Below are 21,130 nucleotides of genomic sequence, written 5' to 3'. Positions count from 1 at the left end.
TTTACATCCCTTAAATAGACATCAAAGAGGCTTTCCCTAAGTGTCGTAGCCCTCACTGTTAACAAACATATTTTGTGAATATATTGCCAATAATATGTATAATAAGGAGGATCTTATTGCTATTACCATAACTCACTGTACTTGTTTTATTCTATTGCTTTGTAAAAACTTCCTTCTTTAATGGCCATATTGACCTGAGGATAATAAAAATTGGCAGTTTCATCCGAAAGGTGAAGCATCAATTGCGATAGCAAATTAGTGGATATCTGTGCAAAGCAAGGATAGCAGTTTTAGCGGCCGCATAAATTAAAAAAAAAAAAATTAAATTATGGGGTTTTACGTGCCAAAACCACTTTCTGATTATGAGGCACGCCGTAGTGGGGGACTCCGGAAATTTCGACCACCTGGGGTTCTTTAACGTGCACCTAAATCTAAGTACACGGGTGTTTTCGCATTTCGCCTCCATCGAAATGCGGCCGCCGTGGCCGGGATTCGATCCCGCGACCTCGTGCTCAGCAGCCTAACACCATAGCCACTGAGCAACCACGGTGGGTCCGCATAAACTTTTAAACATTCGCTTACTAACCAAATTAACAATGATAAAATGTGTAAGCATGACTGAACAAGGATGTAGGAAGAAACAGACACACAGAGACAGCGCTGTCTTCTTGTGCGTCTGCTTCTTTCTGCATCCTTGTTCAGTCGTTACACATTCTATCATAGATTCAAACCAACTAGCCCGCCAACGTGTTTTACCTAAACTGACAAGCACGGTGTCACGTGCACACAGGTAAACATGAACACATCTTTCTTGATGAGTGCGGAAACTCACTGTCAAAATGCTAGAGTGAGAAATTGTGGCACCAGCAAGCGAATTGACCTTTGTGCATCTTTTGCTTCAATGTGAACGAAATGTTGAAAGCACAGCACATACGAAGCTACTGGCACTAAGCGCACTCTTCAAACATTGCAGATCGCTTTGAAGATGAAGCCCATGCGGACACGCACTTTAGCCACGTCGCAGATCGCTTTCAAGACACACGAGTGCGGCAACGCATGTTAATGGCGTCCACCAGAGGCGTCTACTACGGCACGCGCCAATCGCGTGCCCAACGTCGTAGTAGACACTGCGGTTGTCTCCACTCTGTGTGGAGCGGTTGGCGAGGAGGACATCAAGGCACCCTAGCAGCCGCCAAAGAATGCCCCCTCCTCCCTCGCCTGAACCCCCTGCCTCGGGCACGACAGGAGAGGGCATGCTTCTGGCCCGCATTCCTTGCTGCGCACGCGAAATTGAACTGCGTTCGCCAGCTCACCCTCGCACGCTTTCACTCACACACACAGCATATGGCGCGCGACGACGATTTTATCGCCCTCGGACTTTATACAGAACCTCACGGCGATGCCGACGGCAGAAATGCGCCTGGAGTGTCTGTATAATTGCTATCGCAATAATATGTCTCGCCTTGATATAATGAATTTAGATATAATGAATTATTCGATATAACAAAGTATACCTAAAATGTTTATTGCAGACATCAGCGTGCAACTATAAACTTGAAACGAATATTGAATATAATTAAGGCATTTCCGTGTCAAATGCTACTTTGTTGTAACAAGGTTTGACTGCATAAAAACATAAAGTAAACAACTTACTTAAAGTAACTAAAATAACTTGATGTTCATCAGTGTTCATTTAAGCACTCTGAAACGTAAAGAATGGTGGCATATACACACGAGGTTACCTGCTGTTCGTGCTGTGCGGGGCCTGTTGCATGCGGCACCTGTCTATGAGCCATGTTCACTGCGTGGCTTGAGAGGCCACCCACAGACGTGAGGAGTGTGCTTGCACCCTTTTCACATCGGCTGGCCGAATCCGCGCTGGGCTTGCGCTCCGACTGCACAGCTGTCGGGCCAGGTTATGCAATGCCGTGAAATGTAGCAGCACAGACACTGAAATTCTCTTCTACCTGAATGAATGACTACACTCGCTGTTTGGTGTGGCCTAAATGGAGCTGAACTGAATCAAATTCAGCAGCTTTGCATGCCAAAGCCAAATGATTATGAGGCACATTGTAGTTGGGGACTCCGGAATAATTTTGACCACCTGGGGTTCTTTAACATGCACCGGCGTTTTTGAATTCAGCCCTCATCGAAATGTGGCCACCACGGCCAGGATTTTATCCTGTGCCTTTGGGCCTAGCAGCACAATGCCGAAGCCACAACACCACTAAGGCGGGTAACTAGTTGAAGCTAACACTAGTAGTTTGTGGCGCTGTATAGCCGGCAACTAAAGAAACCCACAGACAAAAAGAACAACAGATGTGATTATTAGATGTATTTAACCTCTGTAATTGTGCCTGATTCTTTATAAAGCTTTTAACTGTTTCAGCATTGTAAATCACCAAGAAATGGGACACAGTATGTTGTCTTTTTTCTTTCTAGTACAGAGAAAGAAAAAGAATTCTGACCGTAACATGCTGGTAAGGCATATTGACCTCAACGCTTCAAATCCTAACCATTGAGCACCACACACTCAACTTTAGCGTGCACTGGAATAAAGGTTTTTCACATTCAGGACGGTTGTTTGACACATCTATGAAAAAGTGACAGAATACAAGGGGTCCACGGAAAAAAGGAATAACCAATAGGTTTCAGTTCTGTCTTTGAAGAGGCTCTGGAACATTGTTTAGAGAATTAAGGTGTGGAATGGTGCCTGTTATTAAAGAATATCACTTCAAAAACCTTTCACATCAAGGAATTTTTTTAGATATCGGTTATCGAGTGTTATGCTGCTGTTCCAATAGCAAGAGACACTCGCACTGCTGTAACCTTCGGTATAGGCATGGTCTCCAATAAGAGTTTGTTGTGCCACCCAATCTCAGAGGCCACAGTATTAGAACAGAGGTAATATCCAGTTTCGGTTTATTCACTTTTTAGGCAACAAAGTGTAGCTGCCCACAACACAAGACTAAAGAAAAATTACCATACCAACTAGGTGTTGGCTTTCTGGTGATGTCACCAAAAGGCACCACCTCTCAAATCAGTCAAGACATTTCTATATTTCTGAATATGCCAAGGCACTATTTAGTTGTGACATCTAAACAAACCCCGAATGTAAGCATTGCTTTACTGGTGCATCAAAAGCATGAAAAGTGGTGAAAATTTCAAGTAGGAAAGGACAGTGGGTCTCCGGAGCGATACTTAAATGGCCTGCTGCATGGTACAGCATTAAGCTTTGGCTCAAGTGCCAATTAGAGCATTTGTTTGGCGCACATGTATGTAGTATTGCAGGGGCTCTTTAACCTTGTGCATGCACTTCGCGTCAGCGCGTATGAAGTGTGTGACACATGTAAAAGGCACAAAAGACACATAAATGTGGGTAAAAGAAACAACAGTAGACAGATGCACAGCAAGAAAGTGATGAGCAAGAAGCCACTCCAGCTTTACCAAAACCAAAGAACTCAGTCGGCAACAGGTTGAATGCGCCTTAAACGGAGTGTACAGCCAATCACTATCGCTCATGCGCTGCCTTGAGAAGTTTGCCTGAAGTTCTTTTGGTAAATTTATATTCTTCTCCATTGCAAAAATCGACATAAATTAGTAACTGTATAAGAAATTGAATCATTAATCTTACAATACCATAACTCTGCAAAAACAACCCTCATTGTGATACTACTGCAGCGCTGTGAAAATTACACCATCAAAAGTACACAAACATCGCATATTGCCATGTGCACAACAGCTGACTGTTTCCTGACTATATTATTTCACAGCTGGTGTGAAATGGTTGACAGAGGTATCATGGAAGTTCTGCTGGCAAATTAATGGTAGGCTTCAGGGCAATGAGCATAGCACATATCAATCTTATATGCTTTGAAAGCTGAACCAGGTGATGGAATTTCGCAAGATCTATATTTGCTCTAGAGTTATACAATTGGAAACCTGATGCTTCAACCTTATTTAGATTCCAAATTTATGCCAATTTTGTGGAAAATAGAACTAATGCCAAAGCAAAAAAATTCAAGGGGCACTTAGTTATCACTACGTGTATGAATGTGAAAGCATTGCAATCACCACGCCATGCTGTGCGCTTTCAGTCATCTTAATTTAACTTTGCCTTAACTCCAAAGGTTGTGGCTTCAACTTCCATGAAAGGTTGTGGATTAGAATGCCTTAGTTATCTCTTAGTTAACTATGCCTTAATGAAATCCACCTTAATTAACACCAAAGGTTGTGGGTTTGAGTGCCTTAATTAATTATGTTAATTAAATGTGCCTTATTTGACTTCACCCTTACACGAAAGGTCGTAGGTTCGACTCCAACCAAAGGTCGTGGGTTTGCTTGCCATAATGAACTCTATCTTAATTAAACCTGTTTTAATGAACTTAATTAACTTCACCTTAATTCACTCTGCCTTAACTGACATCATCAGCTGCCTCGATTGGCTTACTTGACTTTTTGGACCATCATGGTCACGGCAACGTCACCAACGACGGACTTTCTGCCTCATGAGCCATATAATGCTTTCACATTAGAAACTGCTCTGAGCAGTCACTGAAATTTAACTCGACTTTATGTGCAACAAACTTAATACAATTGGGTCAGTGATAGTCAAAAGGGTGCTTTTGCATTTTGCCTGTGTTTGACTGTGAAGCCCTTCATCATATGTATTTAGGTAAGGGCATGTGAAAACTGTAAATTTTTAAGAGAAACTGAATACCTTTACTTTACAATTTATACTCAGTTCGAATCTTCACAATAACTTGACACAATTTACTTATTTCCTCGTTAAGCTTCCTGCAAGCTTTTATACCTTATGTAATATAATTTGTCTTTGGTGGACTTCTCCATGTTAAATGGTACATAGCATTGGAGCAATCTTTCTTTTTATGAGGGTAAGTGGAGTCATCCACACTGTTTGTAGCACTCATCCATCTGAGAACAAACAGTGACTGTCTGCATAAAGTCATGCAGCTACAGGTACTACTGAAAGGCAAAGGAAAATGCAATTTCGGTTCAGTACTGTACTTAAGTCCACAGAAGCCCAGACAGGCATTTACTTTTTTTAGGGGACTCATGACTGTTTACAAAAGCATTATAGCAAAGCCAATTTCTGCAGACAATTCATTTCTTTTTAGTGCATGGTGTCAAAAGCTATCTTTCTTGTGGTTTATAGTACTTTACTGACTATTTTATTACATGCATATGACCAGAAGAACTGAATTGGCCTTTTGGAGTTATATTGTGTTCAGAAAAAGAAAACTTCAGCAGGCAATAAATGAGCTAGACAGAAAAGCATATATCTGATGATAACTTTGACAGTCTTATAGCCAACTCCAGCTGTCTTGACACTTTGAAGTGCCGCACAAAAGCTAACTGGCTAGTTGCCTGCCCGTAAGATTGCGCACTATGCGACGCCTGCTGTTGACAGGGTGCATCTGTTGCCAAGGCCATGCATGTTGCTGGCTAACACTCCGAAAGCTGGGTTTTGTACATCTACACTATTACCCAAAAAAAGAAGACAAAGGGACAGGCACTAAGGTAGAGTTTGCCATGCAACTGACAGAGCATAGCATGTATTGTGCAGAGGTTGTGGGTACGACTCCCCATTGGCACCAATGTTGTCTTTTCTACCACTTTCATTGCTATTTTCTTTTTCAAGATAAACCTCAATTTAGCAAGGTCAGTGGGACCTAAGAATTATTCAGTTAACTCAAGAGCTTTGCTATACCGAAAACACTTAAAATGCTCCTGCCCATGACGGCACATACAATCTATGCTTTCTGTTTAATGGTGAGCACTTTTCTTTGCAGGAGGCTTCATTTCTCAGCACCGTATGGAAAACAACTTGCGAGCTAATGCCCATTTCACATGCTGCAATTCCACACTGCGTTTTTCGAAGCTGCTATTTCCACAAATGCGATCATCCCACTGCTGTTTCACATGCACCGACCGTGGCGGCTGTGATTTTTGCATTTGCAAGAATTTAGCGGAAGACTGACTTATTCTTGGCATAGGCTTATTCATTTTGCTTCGGCTAAAAATAGAGCAAAGCAAACAAGAAACTGTTCTCGTGGAATGTCTTTCACATTTGCCGTAGTATTGAAGGTTGGTTAAGTTGGTTCATTATCGGAAAAATGCAAAAAAAGGGACGCGGAGAAGGAAAATACAAGACAGCACGGTTATGCAGGAATTCGTTATTCTTCCAAAATAAAAGATAAGCAGGCATGCCACAGTTACATGTCTGACGATCCACATTGTTATTGGTTCCCCATCATTGCAGTATGCGCAATCTTGTGAAGAAGTTCAGCATCTCTGAACATCGAAAAAAGCATTGCAACTACAACGAGGTTAACAGTACACTTGCCACACCTGCCAATTAGTAATTGCAAAACTGCAAGTAAGATCACACCATGTGAAACAGGCTTAAGGCTGCACTGAGAAAATGACACGTTTCAACTCGGCAGCAGCACCTGGCAGAGCTGACACTAAGCCTCCAATGCTGAGATACTGCAACAGGCCTTTTCGTAAGAAGAAAACGTCCCACCTCAAAAGCATAATAGTGTGCTTACTGTAGCAATATGTGAATAAATTTTTGGGCATTATTTTTTCTTTTTTTTTCAATGCATTAGGTTCTATGAATATGTGTGTGTTTTGAGGAGAGGGAGTGGGATTGAAATCACTTCACTAAATAAAAAAATTATTTATAGGGTGTGGCTGAATCAAGGTTTGACAGCATTTAAGATATGCAGCTGATCGGAAGCCTGCATTCATTATTGTGCATTTCCCCTTTACTTTCTTTGGCTTGAACAGCGATACTGCACTTCCTTTCCTCACCTTTCTTGGCAGTGAAAACATTTTTACTGCTTAATACAGATGATGAGCCGGGAGTGCAAGATGTGCTCCTGCCAATAAACTGTGCTGTAGTTTACGAACTCTCAGAAAATTAGAAACTTAGTTCTGTTGTTGATCACACAGATGTTCAAAGATGGGCAACCCAGCAGTTCAGGCAAAACCAGCACACCACGATAGTGCATCACCACAAGCACAAAACAGCGCAGTTCAGCAGCCAAGAGGACAGCTCACAGCACAGACACCCGCACATATAATGAAGGAAGAAAAAAAAAAGAAGTAAGCGATTACAAGAGGAATCATTCTAACCTTCAGCTCAAAGAACTTCCTATTTGGGCACAAACAGCTTACGCATGTTTTGAGAGGTAGCCGAGAATGTGTAGCATGAAAGGGCAAGTAACAGATTTAAGAGGAAGGTTTACTGCAGAGGCTCTTACCTAAATACATGGGAAAGAAAAAGATGTTTTTCTCGCCCACCACTGCATGAAATTTGATGATTAAAAGAAAAAGTTAAAATCTACTGACTGCAGGAAGTGGATCTTGAACTCAATTTCTTTTTAAAGGGACACTAAAGAGAAAAATGATTTATTCTGCATCAGTAAATTGCCCTTCTATGACACCAAAAACGCCACTCTAACCACGATAAGACACTTGGTAAGCCAGAAAAAGCGCAAGAACGAAAGACAGGTGGCGACGCCTCCTTGAAGTTCGCGCACCTGGTCACTGTGATGTCATGGATTTTGATGGCATCTTCTAGGGCCTACTTAATTATGTAGCGGTACAGATTGACTACATTGTGTTCTAAAGGAACCAAATATTAAACACTGCAAGTTTTGGGAACCTTTACTCAGCCAGCGCGTTCCAAATGTGAAAACATACTTTGGAATCCCTGACGTCACGTTGACGTACCGGCGTTGGGGTTTTGGCACGAAATTCAAAAACTGATATTTCAACCTTCATTTTCTCATCTAATAATCAAACTATTATTTTGAAATGTCTGCCGGCAGGGTTCTCAAACAATGCTTCATTAGACTAAACTGATTTATTGTTTCGCTTTAGTGTCCCTTTAAAAAACTCACATGAAGATATGAAAAGCTAAAAGAACTGCAGTATCAAGTTTACAACTCTGTAATTGAGCAACAAAAACAATATGATAATTCAGTAAACTGTAGTTATTAAGACATCTAAAGCACGCAAAACTGACATATTATACAAATTGGAGTTTTTCTCTTAGGATGACACTTTATTCCATAACTGACTTATTTGCCTATTCAAATCATGTAAAACACAGAAATGCTCTCATTAGACAACCACTGAATCTATTCGAATGAAATTTCTTGCATTTAAGTGAAAAAGATCCTAAACAGAACAAACTTTAGAGGTGTGACATCGTTTTTTTTTTATTTTGCAGACCATTTTTGTAAGAAATTCATGGTCAAAATCAAGTGTGCTCCCTACCATCGGTATATATTTATCATTTTTCTTTTTAATGCGACAAATAACGAATTTGGTGCAGTGGAGGTCAAGCAAAATGATTGCTCCATTCCATATATTCAGATAGATAGGAGTTCTTAAGGTAAACCTTCCTCTCAATAGTTTGGAAGTGGCACATAAAGGTTTTTTTTCAGCTATGCTAAACAAAGACGGAAAACCAGAAGGAAAGCTTCTGCCTTTCCTGCTCCAGTCTTATGTCCCAGTCAGATGGGCAAATTCAGTGTCACTTCAAGTGCATGCATATTACTGTTAGTGTCATTTGCAAGATTTCCCACTGACATTTCTAGCAACACTCGCCGTGGAATGCATTTGCCAGTGAGTCAAACTCCTTTCACTGTGTTGGAGTGTGTAGCCTTGACAGCAGTGCATCAAGAATAAATAAAAAATACTTGGTGCAGGTTCGACTTTAATCGTGAAACCATCTTTTTTTAATTTTAAATGTTGTAAGCGTCCTCTTGACATCTGCAATAGAAACTTTCATTCTTCTGCTGACCTTAGACACAACGCTATCTTGTCTTGGCTCGTGACGGTTGATCATATTATTGGGTTGTAATGAATTACTTTATTTACAGTAAAATTAATGCTAAATATCGTTCCCAACTATAATGCAAGATTACATTTTGCAAATGCAGTCGAAACTTATTATAACCAAGTCACATCTAGCATAAAATATCTTCGTTATGTCCAATAGTATTTGTTATAAGTATATATTTGTTACTCGCTGATATTGTCAAGAAAGATTTTAAATTTACTTCATTATATATGTGATCATTTTGTGAAGGTCTGACTGTACTGCCTGAAGCAACAAATATGTAATCTGCCAACTGATTTACTGATTGACATTTCCATCAATGCCAAATAACTTTTTTTGCCATCTAGGAGCATGTTGCCAGAGTTACACTCGCTGTGGCAAAGTGCTCTCACTGGAGGGGTCGCTAAATTTGCCCATCTGAGTGAGGAATTACTCTGTGCTGGCATCCCCCTTGCAGTCTATCAGTAGCAACTAGCATTAGCAATAACTTTGTTAATGCCAAGAACGCATTGAAATTCACTATTCTAAATGTGTAATTGTACCAATCTAGACTAACTCAACACCGCATAAGAAGACATGCCTCTTCCTTAACTTCATCAAGCAGTGAACTTCACAAGTGAAGTAGTCACTGCTCTTCAATGATGCTCCTCAGCAATTCCCGAGTCTTATTTTGTAGGTGGGCATCTCTAGCCCCTACTCAAGGGTGACATGGAATTGAGGGTTGCTTCAGGAGATTGCTTCAAGCAACTCCTCTACAGGAATCCCTGAGAAGCGTTAACTGTATTGCAGCGACTGCTTCAGTTGGGTGGCAGCATTGTCAGCAGTATTGGTGGTAAGGTTGAATGATTGACTGACCGATTGACATAGGGTTTAACACTTCAAAGGCCTCAAAAAGCTTAGTTTGTCTTCAGTCAAAACCGCTTTCTTGGCTTTAGAGTAACCTGCATCATCTTATTGTTTAGCTGTCAGCAGAGTTCGCTTGACAAACTGAGCACATAAAAGCAGTTTCATAGTTATTATTGAATACTGCAGGTGGCAGTACAGTTTCTGGTAAACAACTATACCTGTCAAACGTGGAACTGCCTGCACAGGAATTAGTGTTACATAAGCCACGAAATGGCTTTATGACCACTTTGGCACCATTTTTGGTAAGAAGTGTTGGCTGCTAAGAGGCTAACATTTGAAAGTACCAAATGCACCACAAAGCACCCCACAGTGGGGCACTACAGATTCATTTTCACTATCTGGGGTTCTTTAACACACACACCCAACACTCTGCACATGAGTGTTTTTGCTTTCTGCCCGCCTCGTGGAGTGGTCAAAGCTGTAGCCTTATCCTAGGCAGCAGAATGCCATTGCCACAGAGCCACCACAGTGAGTGAAGAGGTTGGAGTTGAGGCATGTTTGCAAATACGGTCTTATACTTCAGTCACACGAGGCATTTTCAATTGAATTTCTCAACTGCGATTGGCTCGATCCCTTCCGTAGCTTGCACAGAAGGGAGCCAATTGACTTGAAATTTAGACTTAGAAATTCAATCCCGATCAGGCTTAATTGTAATCAAAAGTGCCCTGTGTAATACTCCTGTTTGGCATATCATCAGAAAGCAGTGTAGATCAAAACCTCGCATGCACACACAAACAAACTAACCTTCCACCCTGTGGCGCGAAAGCCTCAGCGTAGAACCACCACCGGGGATTGTGTGTGAGACTGCCGTCAGCAGCAAGGGGGCGGGGTAGGTCACAGCAGTTGTGGGGTCAGGGGGAGAGGCGAGGGGTGTGGGCAGCACAGCTGTCGTGGAGCAAAGTCAAAGGGCATGTGCGTGCATGTCAGCCAAAGCACCCAGCACCACACAAACCCACGGATTGCTCAGCAGCGTGCGCAAAGCATACAGCACAGCTGGTGCAGGAGGGGGAGACAAAAAGCCCAGCCCTGAATGGAGGGCAAGTGCAACATCATTAGGCGCGTGCTACTGGTATGAAACGAAACGAGGATGGGACCTTTCAGATGCAAACAAAAAGATGACAACATTCATAACTGAGTCAAGACTATACTCTGCGCTACAATTACAATTCACAACACTGTTGTAACATCTGAATTTTTTTGCTTTATTCTTTTGATTAATTAGTGGTGTGAGCATAGTTGTCGAAGGATGATGATGACGACAATGGTTATGAGGAGCAGAATGAGGAGGTTCTAACTTGCAAAGCCACATAAAAGTAGCGTGGAAATAGTTTAGGCGTTTGATTGACAACTGGTGACAATGACACAGATAGTGCATTTCAGATGTCATGGATACTTGCCCAAAGTCAAGCACATCTTTCAAATCTAATGCCTCGGCACTGATTTCTTGCACTATTTGCTTTGTGTTGTTGTTTTCTAAGCTTATTGTAATACAAGACCTGTCATGATAGCTTGTGTTTATGTTACCATCTGCTGTAACACATTGTGACCTTAGGGACTTGTGAATGCATTAATCCTGCTGCATACCCTTGTAAAATGTATGCTACAGCTGAATTAAATTGTAACTGAGAGTGAGGTTAAGTAACACTGCAGCTAATCATCACTGTGGACATGTGGTGCTGACTTTGCTCTTGCAAATTATGTTCAAGTGCATCACTATTCACCTATGTTGCCCTCTTATTACACTGTATTGCCATTTGAATTGTCCCATTCCCATTTCACTTTTATATAACAGCCGACATACTACATGCTGGCTATTCATTTCTACATCTACAAAAGCTTCTCTTAAATACATGTGTGGATGCGAATAAAATGATGGAAGAAAGAAAGTCCACAATATACCTAGAACTATATCACTTTGAAAACACTCTTTCCCACTGTCATTTGCAAGTTACACATCGCATACGGTACAAGTTGCACAAGATAGCATAAAACAAGCTTGAGTGAACATCAGTAATGACAACCTACAATGCAAGGGCACTATACTCCGTTTCATACATAGCAGTCAACGCTGATGCAACACAAATACTAGAGTTCTTCAATCGTAGCAGTTCCGAAAGTTTACTTCAAGCTCTGGATGCTCTCGGGTACCTTACTGTGAGTGGTTAAGTGACTGATGTTCCACCAGAGAGCAACAAGACTTGCCACTTCTTTGTTGTGCTCGAAAAGTGTGGTTTTATAGTTAGTTTTGTTGTCCACAGGTGGCACAGTAATGCTGTTTGCCAACAACTACATCCCAGTTTTGAAAAAGGTGGCCAATGGAATTACCAAGTAGTATGATTGAAGAGTTATGACATCAATGGTGGATAAACACAACACAAAGTTTCCTACTAAATTTACCAGAGGGCAATCTGGTGCTGTAGTGCCTACAAGAACTGTAAGCGTGGTGGGATGTACAGTTACCATGGGAACAACAGGTAGAGCACAAGTTTACCTAAACTTTGTCCTGGCTTCAAACAACTTTGTGACTTAGCAAATTGACCATATTCAACAAAACATTGCATCATAAATGCAACAATTTTTGCAATGATTATGCATGCGCTCAGTCTTATTGCCTCCTGCATTATGAAAAATGTGCTTGCTAGAAAATCTAGGCCAATAAAGGCAGGTAAAGTGCAACAAAGCCACAAGAACATCTGAAGCCACAGGTATGAAAATTATACAAATCCATGTACAACCCATCCTTCCCATGGTACTTGAAAGCATAAGAATTTGGCTTTGTTCGTACAGCATGTAGAGCATAGAACTGCACAACTTAAAATGAAGACAGGCATGATCTCGCTTAACTTGTGCTGTTGTTGCATGCTGAACATTCCCATGACAGCGGAAAAATCATAGCACTAGAGTTCCCTCTAGCAGTTTTAGTAAAAAAACCCTATGAAACTGATGTCATGAAACCACTGGCTAAACAAATCGACAGGCAGACCACTACTCACAGTCGGCGCGCATGCCCATGGAGAGGCACTTGTGTAGCCGGCAGTATTGGCACCTGTTCCGGTGGTGCTTTGTCACTTGACAGTCCCGGCTGCCACGACATGTGTAAGCTAGCTGTTTGCGGATGCTGCGTTTGAAGAAGCCTTTGCACCCCTCACAGCTCACAGCACCATAGTGACGCCCCGATGCCCGGTCCCCACACACCACGCACTGCTCGATGACGTTCGACGCGGGGAGCACAGATGCTGTGGCCGCCGTAGCACCACGCCGCGGTTCTTGCAGTTCATGCAACCGCAGCGCGAGCCACTCCGCACCAAGCGCTGCGCCGTTTTCCTGGGTTTCACCAGACTCGGGGCTTCCAGGGCTGCTCCCATTGTCTGTGGCGGCACATTTTACAACAAAATCCAGATCAGGCGCAAGTTAGACAAGATGCAGTGATGCACCTTAAATGATGAAGTGCAACACAAACTGGAGAGGCAATTAACGCAACTTTTGAGTCAGTTATAGACATCAGTTTGATGACACGGACTGAGCAAGCAGCTGCTCGGTTGTTTCAGTCTTTACAAGATTGTGCGATGAGCAGAACTGGAGTGCGTGGCTTTGTGCCTGAAAGCGCAACAGTCACTGTGCATGACCTGAAGTTTCCCCATAGCTAAACTTAGGTTAAAAAGTGAAGCAGGATGTTGACCCTAAATGGGCTAACACAGGTTTTAAGAGATATTTTGACTTTTACAATAATGTCTTTCTACAACAAGGTCCTTTACAAGAAGATGTCTTTCTAATTTTGTGTAATTCCAACGTATTGGTTGATATCCTGTTTATTCCTTTATCGTGATTTCGCTCTCCGATCACACAAAATGTCATCACAAGATTGACAATTCACAGTGACATATGTGCTCAAATTTGTCCCATATATATGCCAATCATACTGCATCTACGGGACACTAACAATTTCATACACCCTAATATCATTCACACAAGCCTTGGTACATGACTTTCATACTGCCAGCCTTTGTGTTCTCACCCTTTTGCTACATTATACCGTAATGTCGCAAGAGTCCTCTATTCCCTCTTCGCTTTCCTTTAATCCTTTTACATTATCTTTTACTTCTTTGGTTCTCCTGACCAAGCAAACTAAGACATAACTTGCCAGCATGAAGGGCCAAAAGACACGATTTCACAGTTCAAGATAACCTAGCTTGAACGAACTTAACACCAAAGAACCATACAAAATCAGTTTATACTGGTAAAGACTTCTATTTCATTTAGATGGTGGGAAAAGGCTGATGACCAGAGGAGAAAATGAAGAACGAACTTGATAATTTTGCATTTTGTTTCCAAACCACAATGATCTTGTCGATATGCCAGTGATTTCAAGGTACTTTCTCGTACTTCGGCCATTTCGACGCTAGAAAAGTTGTGAAAATTTGTTGACCTTTTGGTTCCTTTAAAATGTGATGTAATCCTTCTTTACCAACAAACAAGTAACCAGACCGAAGCAAAAGTTGTCAAAATTTATGGCATCACAACTGGTTAATGTGGGAACTTCAGAGCCATCCCCTCCTTTCTCATTTTCACGTCTTTTCTGGCTTACCAAGCTTCCTGTTTCGGTAAGAACCTCCTTTTTACAGTTGCAGAAGCTTAACTTACTAATAAAATTTCAGCTGATATTCCTCTTAGCGCACCTTCAAAGCATCCTCAAAAAACTGCTCAAGCAAGATGACTACCTGATCCCCCAGCCAGCGACGTCGGACTGCGTCGCTCCTCCTTGACATCCACACTGTCTTGAGAGTCCACTGACGCCATTGACTGGACTCCTCAAGTGCTGCCTTCAGCACTGCATGCTGCACCGCTTGGTTGAAATGCTGGAGGTAGACAACAGGAACATCTATCTGAGGTTTGTGACCGTCTTACTGAAACAACCAAGCACAGGCTTGAGACAACAGCTGGCCACATACTATATGCCCCAGTCGTGCTGTGACAAGTGAGGCATGAGCTTTTGTCCCATTTGTCACTTGGCCATTCACACCGTTTCCAGATCACTCTGCTCCCTGGCACCCCAGCCTTCTTTGACCACTCATGCCCTGCCACCAAGACAGATGAAATGCTTCTGTGTGCAGTGCCTTTCCTGCCAGCATTGACCGTTAGCTTGCAGCGTGTGACCAATGGCAAAAGCAGTAGTAATGTACTGAATGAAGATGGTGAACAGTGGCTTTGGCATACTGGGCGTCTAATGCAAAACAATAACTAAGAAACATTCATGTTGGGAAAGATTTGACAGTGGGCACCTCTCACAACTCGAGACTTTTCAAGCTCTCCAAATTTTTTGAGAAAATGTAAACTGCTACATGGTGAATGAAAAGGCTTTCTTCTTCTGCGTGACATTTTTGGTGGAATGTATGTATCACACCGGATTAGTGGAGATTATTGAGAAGGGTCTGTTTGATCGACAATCCACACATATAGCAGGTGCAAAGAAAGAATATGTTTAGGCCGTTTTTCTTTTTTTTTTGATATACGAACAGCCGTATTGCTCTTCCAGGATCACACACTTATTCAAACAAACCATGCAATGTTGTGAAAAACATAAAGACACATCACATTTTACGTGGCTCATCCTTTATTTCTAGGCAAAACCTGCACTTTCAAAACAGGGAGCAACTTGTGTTTTCTTAAGGCCTACGCTCCGTATATACACCTAACAGAACAATTCATTGCGACAGCGACGCACAAAACGTGCAGTACGCATGCTGCACGCAAGGCGCGTGCTCAACAAGACGGGGTTGCGCTGGCTCACAGCTATAGCGTGGCCGTTCGGTCCGTCGAGCGATTATCAAATACTCTATCAAAAACCTGCCCTCCATATGCCGGCCAGTTGGGAGCAATAAAAAGGCCGCGCGCGCCGTAACGCGCCTTGCGCACTGGCGGCGGCGGAGCGCAGGTCAACGTCAGAGAGATTGCAGCCAGTCGCCCCAGCGAGCAGCTAGAGCTGGACCATTCAACACGCGCGCGCGTGGCGTTGCGTGGCCCGTGCGACCTCGGCGCGGCCAAGCGCTGTCTTAAAAATCGGTCAAGGCCGCCGCAAACGCAGCAGCCAGCGCGCCTTCGCCTTGTCTTCTTCTTCCTCTAAGGCCGTGGAAAACCTCGCCCCTAATAATCTCGCCGCCAGCACGCACGCACACGCGTACGTATACAGCGCTGCGGGCGCAGCTGATGACAGACGGCGTCGAGGTGCCATGGGGGAGAGGGGGGGGGGCATGCACGGGCGATTTCTTATTCAATACAAAAGCGCATTACGACAACATGCTCATCGAAGAACTCGGCCTACTCGACGTGCCGACTCGCCGCCATCAGTCGAGTGGCGATGTATAGTACGCCGCGGTGGCATGACCACGGGCCCTGCATGCGCTTTGCACGGGCGCGCCTGCAATGCGTCTATTCGAAAAGCGTGCAGTAGAGCTGGCCGGCAGCCAATTGGGGGGCTACCGCCGGGAGGGACGCGCGCAAGACATTTGCATTATTCCGAGCGCGTTATCTCAAGCGATTCGATCACTAGCGGCCGCGGCTCCGAAAGAGGCACGAGCACTCGATATATTTCGAACGAAGGCGCATTTGCGGCGCTGTAAGATCTTCGTGTGACCATTCCTTTCTGCTACCATCTCAGCGCGCCCAGTAGTAGGCCACAGCGCTGCACGTTTTTAAAGAACAAGACGTCGCCGTCTCGTCGCTGCCTTCGGAAAGGAAGAATCCGAAACCAAGAAGGCAGGAGGAGAGAAGGAAAGCTCCTCCCCCCCATCTTCGGAAAGGAAGGGGGGCCCGTAAGAAATGCAAGGAGAGGAGGTAGGCTTCGCTGGCTGGACACGACGTGCTTTGAATGGGAAATAAACGAAAAAAAGAAACAAAAGAAGGCTGGAAAAGTGCGCATAACGCCAACCGGCGAGGTCGACTGGTCGGTCGCTTGAGCGCCGACGCGCGTCGGCCGCGGTGCAGCCGGTCGCCCCCCCCCCCCCCCCCCCCCACCCCTCGCCATGGCTGCGTGCCCCCATGCTGTACGTCAGCCGGACGTGCACGACTCGCTGTGCCAGCGCTGTGCACGGACAGCAGCGCTCTGGAAAAGGGCAGAACAGTTGCAGATTGGGCCACGTCATCGAAAACCGGGGCCCGACAGACGCGCGCGTCGCCCTTCGGCTAGCGTGGTTTCAATGAATGTCACGTGCTCTGAACTTCGGTTAAGAAGGAGGGGGGGGGGGAGGGGGCTGCTCGTCCGTGCTAGAAAGCAAGATTTAAAAAAAAAATCAGCGGGCCTTAAATGTGGAAAAATATGAAAGACCAGAAGAAACGCTCGGAGCTGCATCACAGTCTGAAGGTTATTTTGATATTCTCACGTACATTTTCTTCTTTGTAGTGGAGTGGGGGCGCGCTCTCCGGATACTCGTTTTAACGGGGAGGGCATGTGATGCCCCTTCGCTAGAACGGGAGGTTATGAAGTCCACACACATGCGTCGACAAGATATGCGTGTGCTTTTTACTATGGTAAAACAGACACGCATTGAGTATTCGATCGTTTTTTTTTTTTTAATTATGTTACAACCACTAGACTTCGAGTATATATGTGTCTGTCATCGGAAATTGTGTCATATATGTGTCTGTCATGTCTGTGCGGACATTCTGAGTAGTTGAATCTTTGTTATCAAAGAACAGCGTGTATAACGGCGTATCGCTGTAATTATGCAATGCAGACTATTGTATAGATATACGTCAGGGAAGCTTCATAATATCATAAGCACCACCCTCACACGATTTTTCGCCCTTGCACCGAAGGGAGGAACAATATAGACGTCATGATCACCGGAGTTGACATGACACGCGCCCATCGAGAGTAGATTTATTTCTTTCTTTCTCGCAGCGTTTGCCATCCTTGCGCCTCGAGTTCTTTCCTCTTGTCTGTTACGAAAAGGGTTAAAACTGTCCTCCCCGCGCGTACGGGCAGTACTGCACAAGCTCGTCGCTTTCTTGAGAAGCCGGCGTGCGTTCCCGACTATTTCTGGACTCGGAGTTGGACCCTGCGCGAGAGAGAGCAGCCCGCGACGAAAGGTTGCAAGAGAACGCGAGCGCGTCGGCTCAGAGGGCAGCGAGCCTTCCACTTCCGTTGAATAAGCAAAGCAAGCTCCGCCTGCCCAGTCGTTTTTTTTTTTTCCTCTTTTTTTCTCCATACGACCTTCTGCCTTTCGACTTTCGCCCCGCAAAACGCGCACTTTACATGACCGCAGAACGCGTCGTAGTGTCAGCTACGTACGCCGCCTAGTGCAGCTTAATACCGAAGTTCTGACACACACACACACACCTGCGAGTGGATCGGGCAAACGATCGCAGGTCATGCTCGCATCTACGATACACGGCGCTCGAACCTGCTGTTGTTACGCAAGCATATGCGTTTCTGCGACGAGATATGCATGCACACCTCGACGCCGCACGCACTCGCCGTACGCGTAAAAAAAGTGAGCCTGACATAAAGTGGGCACGCGAAATCAGCAACCGAAATGCAACGCGATACTCCCTGTACGAAGATCGACGTTCGACTCCGCGGTTTCGCGAGGTGCGAGCAAGTCGCACGTGCAATCTTGGCGCGGTCGGATAAATATGCATACTCAAGATGTGGGCACACACATTAAAGTGTTAAATTCGGGCAAATTGTGAAGTTGAAGTGCATAAATTACGGAGGAACATTTACGCTCGAGTCATAGCCCATGCACGCAGGATCACGCCCTCGATAACGGAATAACCTGCGAGTACTCCATCAGATGTAAGACAAAAATAGCACGCGCAAAGCTCAAACGGAAAGCTAAAGTTCCGGCGAGTGGCAGCGTAGCGCACACTGCACGGTACTGCGAGTGGCGCTGCAATGACCTCACCGTGAACGCAGCAACATTTAACGAACCCGCCTCGCTGCTCGCAACACACGATGGAGCAGCCGGGTTACGCACGCGCGACGCCTTAAACTCACCTGCTCTGTGGCGACGGTGCTGGCAGCGCGATGACAGCCGGAGTGCTACGACGGGTCAGCGCAGCCCGACGGGCAGGCAGCACACGCGTGCAGCTGACGCGCACCTCTTGTGGCTGCGCCGAGCTCGCTGGCCCTCGAGCTGTCCGCCGCAGGCCGGTTGTCACAGGTTGCACGGGCGACTTTCCTCCAGGCGCAAAGGGCACGGCGACCACGCAACTGACCTTGCCTGCTGCGCCGGCGGTGTGACCCCAAGCGAGTCGTCGTCACGCTAGGCGGGCGGCGTAGCGGTACCCGGGAGCGCCGCGGCTTGTTGCTCCGGCGGCAGCGTCGTCGAAGTCTCCGCGACACGGGAAGGTTAGAGTTCATGACCTTTAAAACCGCTGCGCACGCAAATATTTAGCAAATATCCCATTGGCCTGGCCGACCGGAGACGTCACGCCGACGCGGGAGGGCGATCTTTCGCGCTCCGGACCAACCACCCGAACCTCGGGAGTTTTCGACGGGCTAGGCGGAGGCGGAAGGGTTCGAAAAGTGTCGGAGTCCCAAAGCGTCGGGCCGGAAGTCGTGGCGTGTTTATGGCGGCGTTTCTAGGCTCCCCGAACACATGGCCTGGGACACGAAGACGAAAGGAAGCGAATGCCGCACCCATTCAAACAGACCCTCCACTCCGCATCACGCGAAACTTGGCGAAACCGCCGGCCTCTCTCTCTCACTCCGTGCCCGTGGTCAAAGGCCAGCCCAGCCAGGCCTGGACATCGCGAGTTTTTCTTGGCGACCCACATGTGGCGCTGGCTACCACGCTAGCGCAAGCCCGCTCACTTTGAAGTTGTTCGTAGTGAAGGTTGTCAAAATGCATAAGGGCGCCATTTTATGAAAGCCGGCTTGGTGGACTAGCGCGAATTTAAGTTTTCCTTAAAATAAATGTTCTATGTGATGCGCTGCCACTCAGTACAACAGCTCAAACGCAGGAATAGACACTGGCTTCATCAGAATGCAGTCTTTTAAACCATTCCTATCCGCCCCATTCTTGTTTCTATTTAAACAATAACTGATTAATTAGAGGCCAATAATTGAAGCTTTGTTTTTAACATCTCGTTACCTCTTGGGTACCTAATAATATGCAAGTTTAAGCCTAAATTGAAGAGGAAAGTACAGATCTGGGGAGGGGGGGGGCGGCTACTTTATAAGTGTTCACTTACATGTCCATTTTGTCTGGTGCTGGAGTACTGATTGGCTGAGGGCACCTGTCCCCTTCTGACACGTATGCCAGCCTTGCCAATCAGAACTTCAGCAGCAGACGAAATGGACATGTCCATTTAGGTGGACGCTTACAGAATCCCACACATCCCACTCCCTGGATGGACACAGCATCCACATAAAGAGCCTTTCAAATATTGAGCACAACCTCTTTGTAAAATATACTCAAACTTTGCTAGGTGCACACAGTGTTTTGTGCACAACTTTGCCCACCATGGCAGAAATGTGAACATACACAACATTAAGACAAAAACTGCACATGTTGGAGAATTTGATCATTACTTCATTGCATTGCATGTTACTGCAACCAACTATTACAATTACATGCAACCACCAATTGAGTGCAATTACCCCGTGTGAAGAAAAAAAAAAGAAGAAAACTGCACACACATAATACCTCAAAATCTCCGTGGAGAAAGGAACTATGCATTCAGTGTAAACACACAAAAATTGTTTCTCCAGCAATTTATGTTCTAGGATTGAAAATAGGAGAAATAAAACAGCACCAAAAATAAAATAAATATGTTTATTTAAAATAAGTCCCAATATACAAAATCCCCGCTGTATATGATATGTTTAAATTTTCACATGAAGTTGAAGACACTGATTTTTAACTCTCTCTGCTCCGAAAGCTCCACTAGCTTGGGTTTCTTCGATTCCTGGCTGGGCTGACTGGTAGATGGTCGTTTCTTCTGCTAAAAATAAGGAATGAAAAACGTTAAAATTGAACACAAGTGAACAGCATGTAAAGTTTGTGACTGGTTTTAAGGTAATAAGCCTGTTCTTTCTTCTTTTCCAACTGTCCAAATGTTATTTCTGCTTGTTTTCTGTTCTCTGGAAAAACCAAGCGCATCTGTTTACAAACACTGTTTAGAAAGAATTTTTTAAAATCTTCCTATAGCTACACTGACATTTCATTTCAGACAACCAGAATGTTCAAGAGCAATCTACCACCACCATCACACCATGATGATAACGACCATCAGTGAATGCTCCTTTGAAGTGAGGCACTCCAGCATGATTGGAAATGGTTGAGCAGGGGATGTCTCCAGTCGACATTTCGTCGACAAGGATACTTACTTTTCTCAGGGCCT

The 21,130-nt window shown here is 44.6% G+C and overlaps 2 protein-coding genes across 7 annotated transcripts in view; both read right to left on the bottom strand.

Annotated features, from left to right (window-relative positions):
- The window catches only part of LOC126527232 (orphan steroid hormone receptor 2-like), a 30,204-nt gene extending 10,669 nt beyond the window's left edge, over nucleotides 1–19,535 (bottom strand). The window contains exons 1-5 of one of the 4 annotated variants that reach the window (XM_055068618.2): nucleotides 18,780–19,535; nucleotides 14,503–14,688; nucleotides 12,778–13,152; nucleotides 10,529–10,669; nucleotides 1,743–1,903 (exon numbers count right to left, since the gene is read on the bottom strand). In XM_055068618.2, coding sequence (XP_054924593.1) covers nucleotides 1,743–1,903; nucleotides 10,529–10,669; nucleotides 12,778–13,152; nucleotides 14,503–14,581 — 756 coding nt within the window. In that variant the 5' untranslated portion in view covers nucleotides 14,582–14,688; nucleotides 18,780–19,535. The remainder of the gene's footprint in view (nucleotides 1–1,742; nucleotides 1,904–10,528; nucleotides 10,670–12,777; nucleotides 13,153–14,502; nucleotides 14,689–18,779) is intronic. The other 3 variants (XM_055068619.2, XM_050174986.3, XM_050174987.3) reach the window with 3 other exon arrangements.
- A 1,013-nt stretch (nucleotides 19,536–20,548) lies between these two features.
- Nucleotides 20,549–21,130, bottom strand: part of LOC126527229 (uncharacterized) — a 31,842-nt gene continuing 31,260 nt past the window's right edge. For 2 of the 3 annotated variants that reach the window (XM_055068615.2, XM_050174981.3), the window contains exon 18: nucleotides 20,549–20,731. In XM_055068615.2, the coding sequence (XP_054924590.1) occupies nucleotides 20,621–20,731 (111 nt within the window). In that variant the 3' untranslated portion in view covers nucleotides 20,549–20,620. The remainder of the gene's footprint in view (nucleotides 20,732–21,130) is intronic. The other variant, XM_055068616.2, reaches the window with a different exon arrangement.

This window comes from Dermacentor andersoni, chromosome 9, assembly GCF_023375885.2.
Source record: "Dermacentor andersoni chromosome 9, qqDerAnde1_hic_scaffold, whole genome shotgun sequence".
Classification (NCBI taxonomy): domain Eukaryota; kingdom Metazoa; phylum Arthropoda; class Arachnida; order Ixodida; family Ixodidae; genus Dermacentor; species Dermacentor andersoni.
This window is presented reverse-complemented; position numbering and strand designations above follow the sequence as displayed.